This window comes from Apium graveolens, chromosome 3 (assembly GCF_009905375.1).
Source record: "Apium graveolens cultivar Ventura chromosome 3, ASM990537v1, whole genome shotgun sequence".
NCBI lineage: Eukaryota > Viridiplantae > Streptophyta > Magnoliopsida > Apiales > Apiaceae > Apium > Apium graveolens.
In genome coordinates, this window is record NC_133649.1 from 150,409,340 (window position 1) to 150,420,917 (window position 11,578).

Sequence of the window (11,578 nt, forward strand, 5' to 3'; positions counted from 1 at the left end):
CAATTATTTGTGATATATTATAAGTATCAAATAATTTCTTACAAAATAGACAATAACGTAATCACATTTAAATCATCATGCACATATATTACATTAAATTCTTATCAATACAACACAAAAAATATTTTTTTGCAGATCAAATTATAAATTGCTACGTATGGTCATATATACACTATGCGTGTGTTACACGAAATTACTATCAATACAACACAAAATACAAAAATATATTATAGTATCAAACAAGTTGACAATAATATAATTGCTATTGGGAACTTCTTTGAATACAACACATAAAAAAATAAGGTTGGTAACCGCCAATATTTATTACTAATTTAATTTTTCAAATATCCAAAAATACACTAAAATTAATAAAAAATATTGTAATATTTTAGAACATGCTCGTGCCTTGCACAGGATACAGCCAGTTATATACTGATAACTTAATACAACAAACACGCATTTTTTAGCAAAGATTAGTACAGGAGGAGGACATAGCTCAGCAGCAACTACTTGTCGCAGAATCATTTTGTAGTCGGTTACCTTTAAGTATGTTCTTTTTGGTAGCCTTGGAGCTGTCCTCTATAAGACCGGGAGTATCTAATATCTGCATATCATCATACTTCAGTTAAAATACCAAATTCACCATAAAAACAGAAAACATTTAAGTACGCAACTTCTTACAACTACATGCTCCCTGAATTTACTAAAAGTACTGGTATTATAACCATATAAAATGTAGAGATAGATGTGGTAAATCAAAATATGTGGAGGCTGTTGTTCTTCTTGCTCAAAACCTTGGAGAGTTTGGGGCAGTACAAGTGATCAAGAGGTAGTAACTTATATCATGGGAGGAAATTTGGTAACTATAAGTTGCTTTCTCCTAGTCAACATATATGTACATTTTATATATGCTCCTGTTCTACCATGTCAAGAACCGTGTACCTTGCCCTAAATATTTAGGTTCGAGGAAAGCTTCACTAGTGTCTGTTACTTTAGCTTTTAATATCAGTTCGGCGCCTGAAATTCTATTCATCTCTATATACTTAATCTGCTTAATAAGCAGATGATTATTACATCTTTAACACTCGCATCAGTATCTTTCCTAAATCAGTTTTTGGAGATGACACTTTAAGTTTATGCAGCCAGATCATACATACAGCTCTACGCACAAGTTTAGTTCAGATATCTAGGTATACAAGGTACAAGAGTAACTTGACTTGTTACCACCCTAATATAGGAGAGAGAGTCTGTGTGTCAAAAATGGATTTCAGTTACCTTTAATACAAGCTCTTCAAAGCATTCCTCTACATTATCTCGTGTTTTTGCACTGCACTCAATGAATAAGCTTCCATGTTCCTTAGCAAAGTCTCTTCCTTCTTTTTTGGTCACAACCCTTTCACTTTCCTAAAAGACATCAGAGGTTGAGATTTTCAATAATCCTACATACCGTTCTGCGACAATAGATCAATTAATTATTACCCTCATATTAGATAAGCTTCAGCAAGTACATCATGCATGATCTCCGCTAATTTTGGTAATGAACTGATGCTTAAAATATAGCTAATATAGCTGTGATATCTACCTCAAGTTCTTTACACATAATTCCGAAACAGATTACATAAAGAAAATCATCTGCATACAATCCATCCATACATAACGTGCAGATTCCCTGCAAACTTTTATAATAAACATATAGAAAACTCTACAACTTACAGTAGAGTCATCATCCATTTAAAGTTACAATACTCCTTGACAATACTCGAGACTCTGAAATCTTTAGACGATCAATATGTTTTCATTGCACTAACTATAGAAGCATAAAAAGACCATTCATCTCTAGTTCTGTTGCTAAGTCCAGTCTAGACGACATTCATTTAGAGAAGGATCAACAAGGACCAGCGCTTAGCACATGTAGCAGCAAAAACTTTGTCGTGAGTATAAAGCCAATGAGTGAAGCCAATGCCTTCCTTTCCCTATAAGTTTTCTACCAAATCTCGTAATTCTATTGTGTGTTCCAAAAACTCGTACTTAGGGGACCATTAAATGCTCGTAATATTCCTTTATTTCCCCATGGGTGATTCATTTTAGACAGTTTCATGATTTAATTAGAATGTAGGGTATTATATAATAAAAATTGGGGGTTGTCTGCATTTTCCACGCCAAGGTTGGTTCTGCCCCTGTTCTTAGGTTATCATACCTGGAAATTCAAGCATTCACTTTAGCCATCAGATTTATGTTAAATTTCTTTCCTTTGTTTTTCTTTTATAACCTATAGCTTAAATGATCATAGATTTTGTCAATTTACTTTGCTGTCTTCAGGGCCTCCATTCTTATCATGTCTAGATAATTAGATTGAAAACATTCATGACTAGATTAACGACATTGACAAAAGCAAGAGATACCAATGTTTATGATTATGAATTGATGATTGAAATCTGCAACACCCACGTGGATGATAGTACGTGTAACTCCTGCAAGGACCAGGCCCGGACTCCTAACTCAATTCAGTCTCGCACACCACTAGTCCTAACTGGCTCAGTCCCGCAAGCCCAATCTTGGGAAATCCCAGCACGTGAGGCGCTTGCCTAAGCACATGATGGGGACAACTGTCACCCATCAATCATGGGAATAATCAGGGCACATGTCAGAGGATCCTCAGAACATTACTCAGCCAGTCCCGCACCGGCACGTGTAAAACATCCACTCCAACTAGGTGTCCTCCGCTCCTAGAACCGACGACTACGATTTAAAGGTATCAACCCCTAAAACCTACTCTTGGGCTATTAATAGCTCGAGGAGGAAAGGTTTTGGGATTAATTACCCTCTCACACTCATAAACACACACAACCACCTTGTATTCCTATCTATCTTCATCTTCCCCAAAGACGAGTTATTACTCTCACACTGGAGACGCCGCGGGACCCAAACTCCCCTTCCGGTATTGTTTTGTAGGAGCCCCATGACAGCTACACCACCACAGCTGCGAATGATCCAGGAGTTATCAGTGGATGAGAAGAAAGATGTTTTTCCACTGACAATATTAGTTATTCATTGCAAGCCAATTATAATTTGGGAAATTATAGCTAACTATAAACTATTCAATCTGCCATACAATGAGGCTTGAGCAACGCTGCCTGAATATTACCTTGTCAACTTTGTTTCCAACAAGCATCCTAATGCAATCTTGGTTAGTTGAGTAGAGATCAATCTCTTTGGACCATACTTCAGAAAGATTGGTAAATGTGTCTCGCCTTGTAACATCATATACTGTGACAATTCAAGCACATGGGATATTGTAACAATGCATCTGATATCAAAGTTGTATGACAAAGAAGCTAGGCAGTAATATCAATTAAGAATTTGACAATAGAGAAACTGAAATTTTCTTGTGATATCCTTTGTCTATCACTAGATCAAAAATTGTGACTAGAATTTTTTGTTATTACAAAAAAATTGGTAATACATGCCATTAAGATTTTATTGTTTTTTTCACCTTTCACCTGGATCCGTATTGGATGGATTAATATCAAGCACATAATTTTGTGTGTGTGTGTGGAAAAGGAAGGGGGACTTAAGGTAGTACTACATTATTTAAACTGAGACGAGCTTTAGTAAAGAGATATAATTCAAATACTTGCTACAAATCGTAAAACCTACTTAAATTCTACTAGCCATGATGGTGATGTTGTGAAGTTAAGTCTTCATGCAGCAGAGAAGTAAATCATGTTCTACAAAGTATGTAATGTAATAGTTGATAGAATAAAAATATAATAAGTACCACATTAGCTTTAGTAGATCATATTTACATCTATAGTATTTACCGCATTTCTTACAAGTAATTCTCTGTTCTCCTCGTAAGCATATTTACTTGTGTAGAAAAAGTTCTTGTACCACAATAAATGATAATATCATCTCTTTCTATATAACTAATTATTTACAGCAAAAACTATACTAAAGGCATACTTGGAATTCTGAGATATAGCGGTTTTTGTCAACAAATTGAGGGCAATACATTTTCAAAGTCCTATATAAAACGCTTTTCCACCAAAATTATTGCACCTCCTGATGTAAATTACCACAGAATTCATCTATTTTACAGACATTTGACTTAACTTTCCTTAAGTTCAAGAATACCTTTGTGAAGTTGAAACACAAAGAATGCACAATTTATGAAAAAAAACATATAGCAGTGTAGTGATAATCATCTCCTACCCATTACACCAAAATGGTTTGTGACAAAAGAAAGCAAGCATATATTATAGTTGTCATCAAATTGTATTAACCTTTCTCTTTTATATATATAGCAAGTAATTAATATAGTTATTAACATATTAATGAATTGTGATTACTTTCTCTAAAGGTTATTTACAAAAGAATGCAAGCTGAAGGTAAAAATCTCAAGAATTTTACCCATAATGATACCCTGTGCTCCTCTGTAATATGAGCTTGTCAATGTTCTGAATCTTTCCTGCCCAGCTGCATTATAAACAAATATATTAATTGATGGCACTTCCAAATTCTTCTCCGTGACACATAAGTGGAACACGGATAAATAGAACAAGTTCTTTACTGAACAGTTAGTAAATTCAGAAATAAATGAATTAACTGAACACTGCCGAGAGCTTTTTCATAAACCATATATTAACAATTGCGCAGAAAAAACTGCTAAATGCATAATCTATTCTGAATTGCGACGAATTGTTACCACTACTCACCAAAGGTGTCTATTTGTTGCCTGATTAATAACAAAGGCTGATGCTAGTTTAGCTGACAAGGCATTGTGAACTTGTTTGTTATCTTCTCTATCTATTTCAGCTAATTATAGTCCTAGTAATAAACGTGACTTTTTAGTAATTTTAGAAAGCTCTAAAAGAGTGGAAACTTAAGAACTTTCTGTTCTTTTTGGATCAACAACAAAAGCGAGCTTATGATCATTATCACCAAAGTGACGATATAGAGGTACTGACTTTATTAGTATCCCATCACAAAATATAAGAAATTTTAAGATACTGAAAAATGTCTACAAAGACAAAGTTTATGGAAATCCAGGAACCACGTCAGTTCCAAATTACCTGTATCCCAAATTGCAAGTTTTATTTTCTTTCCTCCCCTTTGAATATATTTTACCTTGAAATCTACACCTGCAGATATGGATATTACTCAGTAAAGATATGAGGGCAGCAAACTGTTCTCAACTCAAAATTGGTTGTTATTATAAGCTAAACAGAAGAATTTGAATTCACGATTTCTGCTTTCAGGAGTTAGATGGGATACTTGGTGCATAATTTGTTAAGAAAATCAACAATTAGAAGAAGTAGGATTTTTTAATTTAATAAAAGGACAAATGGAAATGGAAATGGAAATGATCATAGAACATGAATATGATTAGACATTGATGAGAATTAAAATGATTAGAAGTTGTTAAAGAAACGGAAGATTGATAACAGAAATGCATGTGTAAAAACGAACCAATGGTAGGATTAAGATGATCAAAAGTGTTGTTGGTGAAAGAGAGAAGAATGCTGCTCTTTCCCACGCCGGAGTCCCCGATCAACAACACCTTAAACAGGTAATCAAACTCCGTATCTGATGAAGCCTCCATCTCTCTCTCTATCTTCTATTCTATATCTTTGTACTTGCGTTTATAGATTTTTTATTTACAGACACCACCATTAACATTTGTATTCTTCACTCAACCTAATCGTATCTCAAACCAACGTTACTACAAATATACACATGCATTTTATCATCCTACGGCTGACAAATTTTACTATAGTAATACTTGTAGACCCATTTTTTTACTTTTTTTTAAAAAAATATGACAAAATACAAATAATTGGTTCTTTCTTTAAAAACTCTTTCTTTTAATCAGAAACAAAATTCAGAATAATATGACATTTTACAATATTGTGAATAAGCATCTAAATTAGTACAAATGATTGCGTCAAAATACAAATAATTGGTTCTTTCAAAACAGTCTTTCCAAGAAAATGTAAAGTTTCTTTGCAGAACCTCCTCTCAAATTCTAAGAATCTTTATGTATGTATTGTAACTTCAACTTTCAGCTTCATCACATTAGCAGTGTCCCCTCTACAAAGTAACTTCATAATTTATTGCTCTTCAGCCTTTTAATACACCAATGCTTAAAATAGATACCATGCCACATACAGGACACTTGGTTAATCCTGAACAGCTACTATGACTATGACAAAGGTACTGCAGAATCTTGTACAAAACTTATGTGTTAATGACATCTTCACATAACAATTATAGAGGATACAGTAATTGTTTTGGAGCACAAATGGTGAACACAGACTAAATAGCAATAGCAAATTCATGTGTTGAAGCTACTGCAACTCCATACATTACTACTTAAAAGATATACAGATACCCTTAACGAGTCATCAGACATACAACAAAAACAAAGTTTACAACTTATATCCAGCCTGTCAGACCATACTTGTCAGCAACATTATACATAACTAGTTCATCCCAGGTATGGCCGAAAAGACGCTCTCCTCCAACAACAAAGGTAACAGCCCACGAACCCAGTATTGCTGAGAACACCGCAAAAGCAATTGCTGATCTGACAATATCTACACCAGAAATTTGCAGACAATTTAACAAATATATCTAGTTTCATAGTTTGAACTGTAAACTTTTGACGAAAAAAAGAGTAAACGCTAGAACCACATCATTTAGGAAAAAAAATAAAAATTATAGATTCCAATCAGCATACAGGATAAGTAGGAATTCTATATCCATCATTTGTTGTTTTTTCGCTACTCATTCTGGACAGTATCTTGGTAAACAAAGCAGAACCTATATCATTTTGGGGAAAAAGAAGAGAGATTTTAATTAGGAAACAAGGGTAAGGGTTCTACACCCATCATTAATTCAATTTCTGAAAGTATCTGAAATTACGTATTTATCAAGCATTTATATATCATCTTCACACTTTTTTATTGATCGTATTATGGTTTAAAAAGGAAAAATAATGAAACTCTTCCTTCAGTCCCAAAACAACTTTTGAAAGAAAATATAAATTTAACAGGTTACCGGAGAGTTCTTTTTGTAATTGAAATATAATATCGAAATCCTAGCAAGAAACAAATTCACAGCAGAAAGATAACAAAATGGAGAATTACTTACCGCCTGCCGGTATGTGTGTATATACGTTACTATATTGGCTTATATATGTTCCGACCTTCAATTTATAGCCAATTAACAACTAAAACCCTGACTGAAATACTAAGTCGTAATGTTAATACCAATTATGAGATTGATGCTTAATCGGAGTGGAGACATAATTTTAGTGACTAGAGAAGGTCAAAAAGGAGAATGTTTAATTTCTAAAGCACGTGAGAGGGATAAATAGAAATAAAGAACATTCTTATATAAATACAAACATGGATGTATATACACTGGTACGGAAACCATAACTTTGAAGTATCGGGAGTAATATTAAAATTTTCTTATTATTCACAAAAAAAAAATTGTTTTGTAGGATCTAACCGGGGCTGGAAAAAAACTTTTACACTGATTTCGAAGGACTGCTGAGGCTAAAGCCTAGGCTAGAACAGGAAAAACTGATCGAGACAGAAGATTTAAGGGCAGACACGCAAGAACAATAGGAAGAACTGATGGGAACATAGAGGATTTAAGGGCAGACACGCAACCAATAATATCAACATTTGTGCCCTGCTAATACTTTACTGTTCAATTTAATTAATGTATTAGTCTTTCATTGAACTAAAATAAGAAAGCTAACTTTGTTCACAAATTATCCATGTGACTTTTTGCATTTATAATTAGGTGAACAAAATATATAGCTAGGCAGAAAAATTTCCGTGATTTCTTTTTTGAATTAAAATTAACAAATCACACAGAATTATTATGTTCATTTTTTTTAATTTAAATCGAAATAGAAGCAACAGAGGTAGCATAACAGGTTGGGAATGTATTTCCACTATTTAATTTAAGTCTACTTTAGTCCAGTGCCATTCTAATTTTTTTCTCTCTTTATAATTCACTACAATTTGGTCCTCCATATTTTGACATCATTGATAATCCCAGGTGAGTTTTGAAATTTGGACATGAAATTAGAGTCTAAGCCAGTATTGTCACCAATCCTGACTTTATGGTATACTGATCTACAATGATTTCGATACTGATCTGCAATGACCAGTGAGGACTGAGCTTTGCTTCCCGGGATTCTATTTGTTTAGACCTTATGAGGTTGTCAAGAATTTAAAATTTCAGAAGATTATAACACCTTATCTTATATCTGAACATGTGGGATCCATTGACAAGTTTACAAGCTTACAGTTTACTCTGTAAGTGCACAATATATATTCTTTATATTTTAAACTACTTGCTTCGTACTAGGGATTCATAACTTCCAATGTGCAGCGAAGTTTGTTAATTTTGATATTAATCATGTAACTTAACTGGGTTTTCGCTCACCATTTTTTGTCCTTGATGCTAGGCATTCAGGGATTTTGGCCAAGTGTGAAGTTGAAAGACCAGCAAATTTTTAAAAGCTATATCTGAAGTCAAAATTCAGAAGTAGCGTTTTCTTATCTCTAATAGAGTCAGAATATGTACACATTAATAATCTCCGGGGTTTCAACTGAATTGTTTAGAACAACATTTGATGTATAAAATAAATCAAATCATTTATTGTTTTTTCGCTACTCATTCTGGACAGTATCTTAAAAACTTTTGGTCTGATTAAACAAATATAGTGTCAGAAAAAGCAGTTAAATCACAGACACGAAGAAGAAGACGCAGAGACATGTTGACGATATCAAATCAAATCTAGGCAAATACTGAAGAAGACAAGGCTAAGGCTACTCATATCATTCTCAAAGTTAAAGCACATTACACATGCATCTATACATACACATGTAGATACACCTATTACTACATGGGTATATGCATTGTTTAATTATTTGTGTGTTTGCATTGTTTGATTGTTGTATTGTTGAGTTCTTGGGTTAATTTTTGATGTTACTCCATTTGTTTATAGGTGCAAGCACCTATGGATATGTTATTGTCTATAAATATAATGATTTGCAAGTTTTAAATTTGAGATTGATTGTGGATTTGTTTAAAGTGCTTCTTCCAACCAGCAATTTGAACAAGTAGAAGCAAATAATATTGAGTATCACATTTGTTTATTTCCCATTGTGTGGATCTGGTTGACATGTCAAGCTACTTATCCATATACGTTCAACAGTTTTTTTAAAAAAAGGTAGTAATCATCATAATATATTATCCAGCATAACCATCATCTCCATTGAAAGATTTCCCCAGCATCACACAGCAACCGAATTAACGAACTCTTACATGATCAAGTAATAAGTAATTATAAAAGTGGGACCTAATTCTGGTAGCATAGAGCATGAATACTAGAAAAAAATCAAAAACCCCCAAAAAAGAAACATAGATCAAGATGATTAATTAAAAAATAAACAGGGGGGGGGCATGGTAGACTTACAGGGTCGGAGAAGGGGGAAAGAGCGGGAGTGAATGAGAACGGGCCAGAACAAGTAACAATTGACAGCCCACAGAAGGGGGAGCATCAAGAAACCAAAGATGAAGAAATAGCGAGCATACCAGACTGAATCGTTCTCTGATAACCCCAATGGACCATCTATTGTGGGCCATTCTTGTCTTACGCTGCCACCTATCAACGATGACGATGACGATGTCGAAGAATTCTCATTATTGTTGTTGTTCTCAAGCTCTGCTGCTCTCTCCATTTCTTTCAAGCCTCCTACCCCGCCTGCTCAAACTTCTCTTTTCTTAGTAGTTATATATATATCGCTCAGTACTCTTAAACCGCTCACCGTTTTTCACGGGTACTCATCTAAACTACTGAAATATAATATTATATCAGTCTGTTACCTTTTTTTAAGACCGTAACGGAAAATGTTAACGTTGAACAAAAACTGTCAGTCAAGATGATTTGGCTGGTAACATACAAAAATAAAACTTTAAAAAAATTGATGCCACCTCACATATTCTTACAACTTACAAATTTAAAAGATTAAAGGAGTATAACCAATATACATGCACTTCAAACAGGGCATAAAGACAAATTGATCGATCTCCTCATCTCGAAATTGGGGAAAAATCTTAACATGGTGATTGAAGGCGATTGAAGTGCGAGCAATCCCGAAATGTGATCAATAAACCCTAGATATCATCATCTTGTACTCTACCCCTCTTCTTCATCTCGTTGGATAAAGGTATGCATTAGAGTTTCGTAAGTTTGTTCTTTTTTTGGGTAAATGAGGTCATACCTCGTATATAAAACTAAAAGAGAAAGAATGTACAAGGGGATCCTTTTCAAAACTAATATGGAACAAGACTCAAAAAAAATAAAGAGAAGTATCAGAAGCTAAATAAAAAGAAAAATAAAGGAAAACAAACCAACCAAGCCTAAGTAACAAACCCAGCAAAAAACAAGCTGGACAAACCAACAGGCCCAATAAAACCAACCCAATAAAAGGCCATACAGGCCCAACCCAAAAAACAGAAACTACACCCCAGCCCATATAGCTTCCAGAGTGCCAAAAAAACCAACAGAAAGCTTGATTGAACCACTAAAACAAACAAGACAGTAGAAACCAACAAGCACTTAAACCAAATCACTCACTCCCAGAAATGCACTCGATCTGCAAGACCCAGCCTTCGGAAAAAGACCCGCACAACAGCAAAAAACGCAGCAAATCCAAGAGAATAAAGCATGGAAAAAAAAACTCCAAAAATTCGCAGCCCTGACACCCAACTAACAGAAATCGCAGCACAGAGGCACACAACACGTAACACTCTCAGGATCAAATTCTGCAAACCAAAGCTCAAAGTCCAGCCCCTAAAATTTCCTACCCCTAAAATAATAAACAATAAATACTAACAGCTCGCCAATTCGTGAACAACAATTCAGCCCGCGAGTTGCTCCCACGCGCCAACAACAACTTCGTCCTGTCCTCTCACCTGCTTCAAATCCTGTCCTCTCACCTGCTTCAAATCCAACAACAAATGGTCACCTGCTTGCTTTACTTGCAAAACTAAACCGCCTAATTCGCCTCCTGAACCGTTTAATTCGACTAACCGTTGAACTCGCCTGAATCGTGGGCCGTTTACGAGTTAATCTTTTCTCTGATCGGCATGGCTCGGCACGGACCGTTAATTTTTACGGGCCGTTCACGAGTTCAGTAGTAATCAAATCGGCCCGGCAAAAAATCGGCCCGGCACGCTCGGCCCGTTCGTTTGACCGGCTCTAACCATAACACCACAGACCCAACCCAACCTCAAGCAAACAATCAGTAAAATCCGAGCAAAAACAACAAAAAGAAAATCTCGCGGACACAAAGCTCCCACTCCTAAACCCTCCCTCTACACCAAAACGCCAACCACTATCCCTCACCCAAACCCGGCACAAAAACAATAACATTACCCCCCATGAAGCAGAAAACCTAAGAACTCTACCCAAATACCAAACCACCCTTCCAAAACTACACCTAAAATCCCACAGACACACACACCAGCAACCCCACGTCACAAACCC

General features: G+C 35.0%; 2 protein-coding genes across 2 annotated transcripts; both read right to left on the bottom strand.

Annotated features, from left to right (window-relative positions):
- Window positions 1-309: 309 nt before the first annotated feature.
- LOC141710899 (ras-related protein RABC1-like) lies at window positions 310-5,684 on the bottom strand. The gene is made up of 6 exons (XM_074513394.1): window positions 5,470-5,684; window positions 5,073-5,141; window positions 4,411-4,476; window positions 3,146-3,267; window positions 1,276-1,404; window positions 310-604 (listed from the first exon to the last, which is right to left on the bottom strand). Exons 1-6 carry the CDS (start codon window positions 5,600-5,602, stop codon window positions 497-499), a joined length of 627 nt encoding a protein of 208 aa, XP_074369495.1. The 5' UTR covers window positions 5,603-5,684; the 3' UTR covers window positions 310-496.
- Window positions 5,685-6,226: 542 nt separating this feature from the next.
- On the bottom strand, window positions 6,227-11,375 carry LOC141712839 (putative gamma-secretase subunit PEN-2). The gene is made up of 2 exons (XM_074515932.1): window positions 9,503-11,375; window positions 6,227-6,596 (listed from the first exon to the last, which is right to left on the bottom strand). The coding sequence occupies exons 1-2, from the start codon at window positions 9,765-9,767 to the stop codon at window positions 6,436-6,438; spliced, it is 426 nt and encodes a 141-aa protein (XP_074372033.1). The 5' UTR covers window positions 9,768-11,375; the 3' UTR covers window positions 6,227-6,435.
- Window positions 11,376-11,578: the final 203 nt, after the last annotated feature.

Coding starts and splice junctions, on each gene's coding strand:
- LOC141710899 (XM_074513394.1), bottom strand. CDS start 5,602: ATGGAGGCTTCATCAGATACGGAGTTTGATTACCTGTTTAAGGTGTTG. Junction 4,477..5,072: donor ACTTGCAATTTGGGATACAG/GTAATTTGGAAC, acceptor TTTATAATGCAG/CTGGGCAGGAAAGATTCAGA. Junction 3,268..4,410: donor AGCACAGGGTATCATTATGG/GTAAAATTCTTG, acceptor GAATTGTCACAG/TATATGATGTTACAAGGCGA.
- LOC141712839 (XM_074515932.1), bottom strand. CDS start 9,767: ATGGAGAGAGCAGCAGAGCTTGAGAACAACAACAATAATGAGAATTCT. Junction 6,597..9,502: donor TTTCCCCCTTCTCCGACCCT/GTAAGTCTACCA, acceptor TTTCTGGTGTAG/ATATTGTCAGATCAGCAATT.